The sequence below is a fragment of the Camelina sativa genome, unplaced genomic scaffold (genome assembly GCF_000633955.1).
Source record: "Camelina sativa cultivar DH55 unplaced genomic scaffold, Cs unpScaffold00462, whole genome shotgun sequence".
In the NCBI taxonomy this organism is placed as follows: Eukaryota; Viridiplantae; Streptophyta; class Magnoliopsida; order Brassicales; family Brassicaceae; genus Camelina; species Camelina sativa.
The window spans coordinates 56,007-69,416 of NW_010921703.1; the positions used below are offsets into that span (position 1 = coordinate 56,007).

General features: G+C 37.7%; 1 protein-coding gene across 1 annotated transcript in view; it reads right to left on the reverse strand.

Annotated features, from left to right (window-relative positions):
- Nucleotides 1-12,083: 12,083 nt before the first annotated feature.
- Nucleotides 12,084-13,410, reverse strand: part of LOC104773132 (glycine--tRNA ligase, mitochondrial 1-like) — a 4,651-nt gene continuing 3,324 nt past the window's right edge. The window contains exons 8-9 of the mRNA XM_010497681.2: nt 12,608-13,013; nt 12,084-12,520 (exon numbers count right to left, since the gene is read on the reverse strand). Coding sequence (XP_010495983.1) covers nt 12,300-12,520; nt 12,608-13,013 — 627 coding nt within the window. The 3' untranslated portion in view covers nt 12,084-12,299. The remainder of the gene's footprint in view (nt 12,521-12,607; nt 13,014-13,410) is intronic.

A 13,410-nucleotide genomic window follows, 5' to 3' on the forward strand; every position in this document is an offset into this window, starting at 1 on the left:
CTCAACACTAGCAACCTAACAATAGCTAGACCACAATCAATCAAGCCTCTAGAACATCCTCCTCCTCATCGCCTTGATTCCACGATCACACTTTGCCTTTACCTGCACCACAAACACATATTGATATGCATGAGTATTGTCATAAACACTCAGTGATGCCATCCTCCCATCTACTGGGCTATACACACAAGCAACTGAGATTCCATTGTTAAGCTAAACAAATAAACACAATCAACACATCAAACAAGGCAAACTCAACATCGGATAAGATTGGTGTCGATCAACGCTAGCACTACATGGTGTAGACCGACACCATACTGGTGTCGATCGACACTGCTTTTGTAGACGTGAACTGCACAAATCCGAACGTCGATCCTCCATTTCAAATCATCACGAAACCGTCCCAAACTCTCCCAAACGCCTTAGGAACCTAAGTAAAACACGAAAGCAACAAACCCAAGCAAGAAAACACCACAAATAAACAAAGAACAACCAAACAAAAGAGATCTCAGGCCTAGATCAGCCATGGTCAAGCACTCACCTCTTTTGCAGGAAAATTTGGTTGAGAAACGGTGGAAACAACACCTTCACAAGCTTCTCATTCGTTCCCAGCAACAACTCTCCCTTCCACAGCTACTGATCCCACCAAAAACCACCAAGAACAAGCCAAAATCTCTCAAGAATACTCTCCAACGTTTTCTCTCTTCTGTCTCTCTTTTCTCACTCAACGGCGATGAAACAAAACCCAAAACCCTCAATTTCGTCGCTTCCTCTCTTATATATGCGGTTTAGGGATTTCTAATTGAACCAAACCAAACCAAACAATAATTAAAACAAACCTGTTGAAACCGGAAATACTGGTGTCGATCGATACACCAATGGTGTCGATCGACACTCAGACCAAAAATGCAATATTTGGTTCGCGGATGTTACATTCAGCGGGCGAATGCATATATTGCTCATTTGGTTTTTAGAGAACCGGTTTTTTACGAGGTAGGCCTATCAATGTGGGTTTCCCCAACTAGAAAATTTAGGTAATCCAATTTGGTTAATCTTTATAACCGATCACTTAGGTTCACATTTGATTTGGATCCATCGTCGTGTCAATCCAAATGTTATGGTGAAATCAATTTTGATCCAAAACCACAATTATGAGATAGAAAAAACATGACATGTATGGGACGTGACGAGTTTTTCTGTCCAGAAATAAACATAATTTTAGCTTATTTTTTTACTGTAGTTGTGTGACAACCCGTCCCACGGATCCCACTAACCCACCAGTAGCCGCCCCAACGGACCCTAAGCTGGCCTTGCAGGACATCGATCCTAACTCCTCACCAAGCAAAATCAGTCGAAACTTAATTGTCAACTTAATCTATAAACAGAAACAAATAGTGCCAATGTAATTAGAGTAAGGAGGAAAAGAAATAAGTTACACTCAGTGCAGCCAAAAGCATAGACTTTCTTCCCATAGAGCTTTCCACCTTCCTCAAGAGCTTCCTATCATACAAATCAAAGAGTACCACATAAAGATACTAAATGAACCATAACTTATCAACAATGGGCGATGAATCAGTATGATAGAAAGCCACTTACTTAAAGATTTGTAAAATTCTAGTTGAATTCATATAGTGACTCCAGCTGGTCCCACTGTATTCACAATTTACAAAGCATAAGCCACAAAAACAAAAGTTTAATCATGAAGACGAAAAAAGCTCCAAAGGGCAATGATGCTGCCAAACTTCTTGAAACCAAATACCTCTGTTCCCACTGGGAATGCAGCCCTCCACAAATCTTCCTGCAATACACAACAAACATGAAACTAATACATCAGAGCCATAGGTATGGAAAAAAACAAAAACAAGGTAACATAACACCAATCATTCTACCAAAACCACATACTGGAAAATTTATATCCAGTGACTGACACTATAACATTCTACCACAACCACATACAATATGCGTTTGTCTTCTATACAAAAAGGAGTAAGAAAACATCTCAAATCTATCTTCGTAATCGTTAAACCAGAGACACAAACCCTCAACAATCTTAAAGCCAAATACGTGAAAAACAGTAAATCAAAACCAGAGTGATTAGACTCTAAAGGAAATAACATACCAGATTACGCTTCTCCATGAAGTACCCAGGCTCATCTTCTTGCGCCTTGGTAGCTTTGGCTCGCTTGGCTCTCGGAGTCAATTTCTTCTCCGCTTCCGTATGTGAGCCTCTCTTACGCTTACCACGACGAAGCAGTGGCAGTTGGGAAGAAGAATCACCTTTCGCCTTCTCCTTTTGCGTAGCGAAATCAGGTTTCGCTTCTTCTATCTCCTCATCCTGATCCTCTTTCGCGTCTTCTTCTTCGTTATTTCCCTCCTCAGCAGTAGGCTTAGATTCAACCTTTGGCGCTTCCTCCTGCTGATCATTTTTCGCCTTTTCTTCGTTATCCCCTTCCTCCGCAGTAGGCTTAGATTCAAACTTTGGCGCTTTTTCCTCCTGATTCTCTTTCGCCTCTTCTTTGTTATCTCCCTCCTTCTCATGGTGCGGATATTCCACCTTAGCTTCTGTTTCCTCTGCCTCCTCCTGAGTAGGCTGAGTCTCCTGTGTCGAGGTATCTACCACCGCCATTCTCGAGTTTAACTGTAACATCCGCGAACCAAAATCCCGGTTTGGGGATGTGCATCGGTTGATGCTGGAGGAGCATCGGTCGATCCATGTTCAGTTTTCTGCGTTTTGATTTAAGTTAAACGCTGAGTTTTGGGCAAAGGGAAAAGGAAAACCCTTAAGATCGTTCTTTTAATATTAATATTAATTCACTAGTGGCCTCAAACCCACTAGCAACCTAGAAACAATCAACAACAGCTGATAATAAAACAATTCCATTAAACCAATAAAAATTCCAACAATAACAATCCAATAACCAACAACGCAATAACCCAGAACCAACAACGAAATGACCAAGTTCCAACATCCTACAATGTTCTATCAACTCAACACTAGCAACCTAACAATAACTAGACCACAATAATTCAAGCCTCTAAAACATCCTCCTCCTTATCGCCTTGATTCCACGATCACACTTTGCCTTTACCTGCACCACAAACACATATTGATATGCATGAGTATTGTCATAAACACTCAGTGAGGCCATCCTCCCATTGACTGGGCTATACACAGAAGCAAATGAGATTCCATTGTGAAGCTAAACAAATAAACACAATCAACACATCAAACAAGGCAAACTCAACATCGGATAAGATTGGTGTTGACCGACACCAGGTTGGTGTCGATCGACGCTAGCACAACATGGTGTAGACCTACACCAGTATGGCATGACCACTAGTGAATTAATATTAACGATGCACCATGTGCTTCGGTCAATGCTAGTGCAAGAACGGAGCGGATTGACCTATGAGCATCGGTTGATGCCATGTGGAGGTGTCGGTCGATGCGATTAGGGTTTCCGCGTGATGTCGAGCATGCGTCGGTCGATGCAAGTGGAAGCATCAGTTGATGCAAGTGAACCTTGTGTCGACCGATGCATACCTAGTGTCGGTCAATGTCGTTCCTTGTTGGTGTCGGTCGATGCAAGCTTTGTGTCGGTCGATGCAGAGTCTGGTTTGTTGTTGATTGTTGTTTGATGGTTAGAGTATCTCTATTGCTTGTGTGTATAGCCCAGTAGATGGGAAGATTGCCTTACTGAGTGTCTATAAAATACTCATGCATTGCAATTTGTGTTTATGGTATAGGTAAAGGCAAAGTGTGATCGTGGAATCAAGGCAATGAAGAGGAGGATGTTTTAAGGACTCGATTGGATGTTGTCTAGCATTGCTAGGTTGCTAGAGTTGGGTCATTAGAAACATTGCTAGGATGCTGGTTCCATGTTTTCTGATGATTGGCTATTGGATTATTGTTATATTTGATTATTGGTTATTATTTATTTGATATTTATTGGTATTGGATATGTCCGCTGTTGGTTGTGATTGTGGTTAGGTGGCTAGTGGGTATGGGACCACTAGTTGTAGTTTATTGTTATTTATTATTTAATTATTTATTATTTAAAAAAAACGAGTCAGATCGTTTCATTAACTAACTAAAACCAAAACAAAATCCAAAAAAAAAAAGATACAACAAAGATATCAGCGCGAAGAGGCAAATGTGAATCTAGGGTTTAATGGCGGTTAGGATCAAAGAAAGCAAGCTAGGGTTTAATGGCGGTTAGGATCAAATATAAGTTGACACTTATGTTTTTAACCCCTCACTGCAGATCAATTGGTGACAGCTTGTCATGTGGAAAGGCTGTTAAAGGGTGGGGACCAAGGTTCGAGGAACGCATGGCGCACCAATAACCTACTGATGGATTTGGATGAGTAGTTCCTGTCTACAGTGAGGGGTTAGGATCGATGCCCTGCAGGGCCAGCTTGGGGTCTGTTGGGGCCGCTAGCGGTGGGCTAGTGGGGTCTGCGGGACAGGTTGTCACACGTTGTTTCTACTAATAATAAAACAGATCTGATCCTATTTTTTGAGTAAAACAAATAGAATATTTTACTGGTATGAGTTTAGATTATAAATGTTAATAATATTTGTTAAAAATATGTTTACAAGCATAATTTCACACATACATAATATATTGTAAACTTGATAAATAACCTTAATTCTTGAAATCAATTTCGCACGTACGTGCAGGTCCGAATCTAGTATAGTTACATATGAGAATTTTTTCTTTATTGTTAGTGAAATTGTATTTTCATTTATTATTTATGAACTTTAAAACCCAAAATTTATTTTGAATTAATCATGTAAATTTTTGTTCATTAAAATAACCAAAGTGAATAGGTACCTTAAAAACTAAATGATTTATGAATGATTTATGAATGATTTTAACTTTGATGAGTAATATGTGACTTAATATTATGTTATTAGATTTGTTTGTCATTTTGAAATATTGGAACAGTGGCGAAAAGCATATACTATAGGATTAACATAAATTAAATGCATGGCGTGTGTTTTAGATTTTATAAAGTTAGATTAATGTCACCGTTTCCAGAATGGTAGTTGGGCTGCATTTATGGAAAACGTCTATGCATAAATTAACTACATATTTAAGGACCTGAATGGTAACAGCGGGTTTGGTTGTGCGGTACAAACGATTTGATAGGGCGGTATGGTTGAACTGCGGTACGTGCTGGACAAATGTATGTGCGGATTTGGTAAAAAATCTATTTGCGGTGCGGATTTGGTATTATATATTATAAATAAACATTAAAAACAAATATATCATATTAATATATTTACAGATGTAAAAAAAAATTATTGTTAGTGAACTGTATTTTCATTTATTATTTATGAACTTTACAATCCAAAATTTATTTTGAATTAATCATGTAAATTTTTGTTCATTAAAATAACAAAATAATGAAAAGCTACATTTAAAAAGTAAATGATTTATGAATATTTTGAAAAACTTTAAATTACGAACCATGTTTAAAATAGAGACATTTTAAAAAATATAATATGTTGATTATTGTTCCTTTTATTAATCATAAATTAAATACATATTTTTTTTACTGTACATTTTTTGAAACAATCCGCTGGGTATTTGGTTGTGTGATAAACATAGGCGGTCCATTGTGTATTATAATGGTTTAAAAACGTAAATAAGTTGTTTTCACTTTTTTGGAAAAACGCACACTATTGGAAGAAAACTATGATTTGTAACATTAACTAGTGTTTTGCTTTTATGATTGAAATATGCATTCTACCATGCTTACAATCATAGCCTTAATGTGCCTATGACACCTAATGATGAGTAAAATATCACAGAAAAATATATATAGCAAATATGTGACTTATTATTATGTTATTAAATTTGTTTGTCATGTTAAAATATTGTGTAACGCCCCGACCGCAACCTCTCAGTGGGTCCCATGTCCAATACCAGTCCATGGACTCACCTTCCTTAATGAGTCTCATTTCCTCTCACTAGGCCCGTGAGCCCATCCATATTCGACGGCCGGTTTGCTACGTTCGGGAGGCTGTAAAGACTTGTTACCGTCCCTACAAATCACCATAAGATCTTTTCCTGTATTTTGTCCTCACTCGCACAGTTTCCATAGTCACTTTCCGGAATGTAACCCATCCTCAGACTACTCCAGCTTAAGCACGCTTAATTTTGGTGTTCTCTCGGCACCCTTGACCGAAAAGATAAGTGCACTCTAGTGCCATAAGTGGCTAAATCAATTCTTTTAAACCTCTCCGCATGTCTCTAAAACCGGAGTATCACATATTGGAAGAGTGGCCAAAAGCAGATACTATAGGATTAATGTAAGATAAATGTGTGGCCTGTGTTTCAGATTTTATAACGTAGATTAATGTCACCGGTTCTGGGATAATAGTTGGGCTACATTTATGGAAAACTCCCATGCATTAATTAAGCTCCTCCATATACCTTTGAACCTACAAATGTTATTCGTTTGCATATACTTTTGAACCTAAATTGACGTAACTACATATTTAGGGTCTGAATGGTAACAGCGGATTTGATAGTGCGGTATGGTTGAACTGCGGTACGTGCGGGACAAATGTATTTACGGGACAAGTGCGGTTAATGCAAAATAAGCAGTACAAAATAATGTTTGTTTGGTAAAAAAAAACTATTTGCAGTGCAGATTTGATATTATTTTATTAATAACTAATATAATTATATATTATAAATAAACATTAAAAAATATATCATATTAATATATTTACATATGAGAATTTTTTCTTTATTGTTAGTCAAATTGTATTTTCATTTATTATTTATGAACTTTAAAACCCAAAACTTATTTTGATTTAATCATGTAAATTTTTGTTCATTAAAATAACCAAAAATAGTGAATAGGTACATTAAAAAGTAAATGATTTATGAATGATTTATGAATTTTTTTAACAATTTAAATTACGAAACATGTTTAAAATATAGACATTTTTAAAAATATATTATGTTGATTATTGTTCCTTTTATTAATCATAAATTAAATAAATATTGTTTTTACTATACTTGATGCATTTTTGGAAATAATCCGCTGGGTATTTTGTGGTGTGATAAACAAATGTGGTCCACTGTGTATTATCATGGTTTAAAAAACAGAAATGAGTTGTTTTCACTTTTTTGGAAAAACGCACACAATTGGAAGAAAACTCTAATTGGTAACATTAACTAGTGTTTTGCTTTTATGTATTGAAATACACATTTTACGATGCTTTCATTCAGAACCTAAGAATAATATATTTTTCAAAGTCAAGAATCACCTTTTTCATTAAAGTCAACATTTTTAAAATACTATCATCTGATACAATTTATAGTCCTTTTATTTGATTTCAATCTCAATTAACAGTATACTTTATTTTATTGATCAATCTTACAATAGTAAATTCATCATATAACTTAAATTACATATATATTTATATATACCAATGATAGTTAATCCTCATCTAATAGTTATACTACTGTTTTTAATTTTTTTTTTTAATTTTTATATACTGACTGAATGTAATTAATTTAAGCTTGGGAAAAAAAATGGAACGCAAAATCTGGGTTTAAGAGAACAATGATAAAACGTCGTCTTTTTTTAAACAAAGCTAATTTCCTTTTTGCACAATCATTTGAGAGGAAACTCTTTTTGAATAAGATATATGAACACTACTACAGTTTGGAATAAAAATTCAAAATATATTTTAAAATACATTATTGTACTTTGATTTAGAGATTTTTGCCATTTCTGGCATATTTCTTCTAATTCTTTTCAAATATGCTATATTGGTAAAACCTTTTCAAATCTGCTATATTTATTAAACATGGTATTTTACCAGATTGCCCTTGTAATTAAGATATGTTTCGAGGGTAAGATGGGTGCGTTGTAAAAAGCATTTTACGGAGTGGTGGACAACATATTCATATTGGAACTTGTCCACCAAAACAAAGTGGATAACAAATTAATACTAGTTGTCCATCAATTGGGTAAATTCATTAAACAATTAAGTGATACACAGCATATTAAAAGTGATTTTAACTAGTCTACCACAATAAATGTATAGACCAAATAATAAGATATGCGGATAGAAAATAAAATATATACACACACAAACATAATGAGTTTCTAGGTTGTCCACCATCCGATATATTTTGTCCACAATAAACGATTTTACATCTAGTCCATAACAATCGATTTTCTAGATCTAGTCAATAACAAACGATTACAAGGCGACAATAAAAGCTGGTCTACGAAAGACTGCTACATGCAACAATGCAACAATGCAACACACATCAGAAACCTTCCCATATGAGAACTTACTTGGCACGATGGAAAAGATAAAGACAGTTAGAGTCAGCGGAATTTTGGATTTTTTTAAAAACGATTTGAACAAGACACAAAGAGTTGCGTGAGAGAGAGCAGTGTAGAAGAAGAAGAGGAAGACGATTCAGTTTCGGGATTAGAGTAAGTTAATTTTTTTTAATTTTTTATAAGATATTTACTACAGTTGAGACAAAGGACAATTGGGTAATTCTAGTCACATCCAATGCCATCGTAGACGAAGGTTCGTAGACAAAGGTTCGTAGACAAAGGTTCGTATCCAAAGGTACCAAAACGGTCACGGTAACGCACCCAAGTGACATGTGGACGAAGGGAATCAGAAACAAATCTAACCCTTATTTGGATTCCACTTATTTATTTTTTTTTACGCGACGAAGATACTCTCTTAGTGGGGCTCGATAGTGTATCTCTCTCTTACTTTCTCTTCTCTCATCAGCGCCGCCGTTGAAATCGTCTCGCTTGTTCCTAATTGATTCAGCTTCCTCTGTTCATCAAGCTCCTTACTTTTAGCTCTCACTTGAGAGTTGAGATCTTTCATCGGTTTAGGGAACAGTACAATCATCTCTAGCTACAGAGTTTCGAATCCAATGCAGCATAATCAATTAATTACTCACAAGGTACGTTTGTTACTTAGATCATTTGGGGTGTTTGTTTAGACTTGGCAACAAAACTATATCTTTTTGTGCATTGTGTAGATTCTTTCATGTCTCGATTTGTGTTTGTTTGCTGGTTTGGTTTGGTCTCTAATTGTTGATTCCAAAATGGGACTAGAGAATCTTGAGGCTTTAAGTCTGAGCAATTATTTACTGTGTCACCAAGTTCATCAGTATTGTGTGTAGTATTGTGTCACCACCAAATATTGTGTAACGACCAAGTTAATCTGGATTACGATTTTGTTACTTGGATCATTTTACTTAGCAAGCAGCTTTCTTTCAGTCATTGATGAAAGAGAGATTTGGGAAGTCGTAGAGATCGGAGGCGTGATTCTTCCTCTTGTGATCACTTAACCCTTTGAACTTTCCAATGATCTCTGGTATGGCTCGTGGGTTATCTTGAGCCTCAGGCCAGACATGGAGATCGTTGTCAGGGCCGTAACAGATGAAACAGACAGAGTTGCCGCAAAGAACAGAGAGCTCTGTAAAGATGAGAACTTGTTTCTCAAGCATCAAAGGTAACTACGGTTTTAACTATAGTCAAAGTAAAGATGGGTTGAGTTACTTTTGGGACCACAAAGAGGAGCATTTGGTTAGCTGGCCAAGAAGGACAATTTGTCTCCTTGTAGAGGAGTGTGTTGTAGAAGCACTAGGGTTTCTGGGGTTTGTCTCTCATATAAAGAGACAAGAAGACACAAGGAAAAGTGTGTCGCCAAGCCAAGCGGCCGTAAGAAGGGAGAGAGGCACAATGTAAAGAGAGAGAGCTATAATCTGGTAGAGAGAAAACTTGTGAGAGTGTAATCTTGGGGAGAGTTTTCTTAAGTGTTACAGAGTGTTGTTAGTGAGTCTTTGGTTGTTAAGATCCATAGATGTCACTTGAGTTATCTCTGTAAACTTGTCTCTGATTATAGTGGAGTTTGGGAATCTGTTGATTCCGACCGGATGTAGTGGTTAGTTAACACCACGAACCGGGTTAACATTTCTCTGTGTGCTCTTTCTTCTCTTTCTCTTGCTCTGTTTTGATTTCTTCTTCTCAAGGATATTGTTTGCTCTGTTTTGCTGTGCTCTTGTGTTGTTCTTGTTGGCAAAGGTTTAAGCTTGAGGGGCTGTAGAGGTTGACAAAACCCAACAAGCTCTGTTGCTTTCTTCTTAAAAGTAGGAAATATCTGTTTGAAAAAGTTCTTCTTCACCCTCTTCAAATCATCATCATCACCACCGGAGGACTTATCACGAGGAGCGATGTTGAAAGATAGAGAAGACGAACGTAACTCTGATTGATTTTGCAGGTCGGAAGGTATTACACGAGAGTTATCAGTGGCCGGAAAATAATCGCCGCAAGACAACCCTAACGTGAGAGGAGAAGAATCCGAAACACTAAAAACACTAGATCCCAAACTGGAAACAGTTTCGTGAGAGCCACGGAAAACGTAACCCGACTCTCCAAACCCTAACCGATCATTCGAAGAAGCCGCCACCTTGCGGTTTGGGATGATGGTGGCGGCGTTGTCTGAAACCCTAAGATGATCATTGGGCTTCTTCGAGTTTCCTCTTCTTTTCAAGACAGTCATCTGTTTCTGCTTGATCCCAACTAAGTGGGAGTTAAGCTTAGCGAGATGTCTAAGCAATTCTTCAATCGACAAACCCTTGAGATACGGCAAGTCGAATAGATCGGAGGCGTGACTCATCCTCATGTGATCGCTCAATGCATTGAACTTCCCAACGATCTCCGGTGAGGCTTGTGGGTTATCTTGAGGCTCAGGCCAAACATGGAGATCGTTGTCGGGACCATAACAGATGAAGCCAACAGAGTTGCCGCAAAGAACAGAGAGCTCTGTAGCTTTCTTCTTAAAAGTAGGAAATATCTGTTTGAAATAGTTTTTATCACCACCAACCTTGTTTAGCCGAGGAGCCATCTTTGAAAGATTTAAGACAGAGAAGACTCTGATCAAATAAATAAATAGTAAGAGACTCAATAAGAGTAGAGAGAGAGAATAATGTAATAGAGAGACTCTGCTTGAGAAGGCTAGTAATATAATAGAGAGAGACTCTGCTTGCAAGATCAATCCACAACGGCCATAATTCTCTTTTTTAATTAATTAGATTCTCCTTATTTACATAGGTAAGATTTCCTAATTTTACATAAGAATAAGGAAGGTGTTACTATGTTGCCTTTTTACATTAGCTAAGAATATAAGATTTCCTAATTTTACATAAGAATAAGAAAGGTGTTACTATGTTTCCTTTTTTCATTAGTTAAGAATATAAGATTTCCTAATTTTCCATACGAATATCGACGGTTTTGGTGTGGTTAGTTTGGCAAAACCAGTTGAGCCACTTGCCATTCTCTCGCGTCCTGTATAGACTTAGACATGATCATCACCTGTTCCGAAAAAACCTGGCCTTCCAAAGACTCCCCGCTGATCCAAGGCAAAATTGGCATCACGGTGAGCCCTGTGGGATGCAGAACATTTGTACGAATGCCCTTAGTTAATAGAGAGAGAGAGAGAGTGGAAGTAATGTAACAATATCAGAGTAAAACTCCAGATTATTTTGAGCAAAAAAAAGGGCACGAAAGAAAGATGTGGAGTTCATTACAATGAATCAAACCCTGAATTGATAAGGTTGGAGTTACAGTTCTCCTCCCTTAACACCCAAGAACAGAGCACATAAGCTCTAAATCCTTTTTACACCTAATGATCACGCAAGATACTCTCTATGTTTCCTCCCGATCTCTATTTATTTATACTCATGCTTCTCTTTACTCTCGCATTGTTGGTCATCACGGTTACTATCCGATGCCATCTTATGCTATGTCTTGTTTTAAGCTCCCTTTACAAGCAAATTCAAATCGCTCTCACAGGCTTTTGGTGGGATGAGCTGGGGTAGCATGGGATAAAATCACTCTCCCCAAGTTAAGTTTGCTAGGAGTCTCAGATTTTAAAGACATGGAAGCATTCACTGATGCCTTCCTAGCCAAAGATCGGTTAGAGACTCTTAAATAATCCAGACTCACGAAAGAGGCCCAAGACATTATGGGAAAGTATATACTGCCATTCTTGGATTGCAAAGCACCGGTGTTTGTCAACACTTAATCAATCAGTGGCTCCGAAAACGGTTCACTTAACTGTTAGGATTCTCGAAAAGCTATAGTCAACAATCAGAAATATATTTCAATGTACCAAAAAAAGAAAAAGAAAAGAAGATCTGTATCTTCATAGTAGAACGCCCAATGGTGCATTACGAAAGTGACGTGTAGAAACGAGAAATGTGATATGCATTACATTGACCAAATCATTCAGAAGAGTGGTGCGGGAAGCTTGCCCAGACGTCTTGCCACGTCATCTTCCCCTCTGCGACTGAGCTCAAGACGGAAGCTGCCTCCTTCAAGCTGACTCGGACTTGATCTTTGCTGTCTCTTTCTCTGATTGTCACCGATGTATCCGAGTCCACAGTTATTGCAAATGGCACTCCAAGCTCGTCGCTTCTCGCATATCTCTTCCCTATCGATGTACCTGTTCACATACACAAAAAAAAAATCTGCACTCGTTTTGCTCCGTTTCAAAATGTTAACGACTTCCAACTCTCAATTTGTTACGTACCAGTCATGTCAATCTTGTGACTGATGCGAATAGAAGTAAGGCTCTCGGAAATGACTTTGGCTCCTTCCTCGAATTGTTGGTTCTGTACAAGCGGGAAAACCATGCACTTCATGGGAGCAACAAGAGGAGAAAAACTCAACAAGCCCAACTGCTCATCCCCTGCTTTGCCTGGCCTTGTGCTGAAAGAGTGCTCGCTCAGACAATACATAATCCGACCAATCCCAAACGATGGTTCAATCACTGACGGTGTGAAAACCCTCTGGTGCACTTTCGTCCTCTCCTTTGAGATTGACACCATGTTCTTCTTGATGGTCACGTTTTTCCCGAGGGTACACACGTAAAACTCCACTTCCCGTTTGGATTCAAGGGTTGCCTTCATCGCCATAGCTTCTTGCTCATTCATCGCCTAAACAAAACAATACACCAAGCATGTTCTTTGTTATAAACCATCACCATGGGACAAAGAAAGCTATTCAGTAAAACAATAGACTTCAGTGTCAGTCTACCTCCAAAGATTCAACCACTTTCTTATGATCCCCCTTGAATGCAATACCCAAATCTTTCTTCACAGGAGTAATCACAAGTTGCTGAAACAAAAGGAGGAGAACCATATTAAGGACAAGTTGTAAAGACAGAGATGATGAAAATGTCGACTAGAATACCTCTACTTCTTTAGGTTCTGCAAATTTCTCTTCAGCCACAAGAGCAACGCCACTTTTTTCCTGCCATATTTACAACAGAAGGATCTACTTTAGTAAACTTAAAATAGGAATGCAATATGGGATTTGAATTATGTAGCTGTC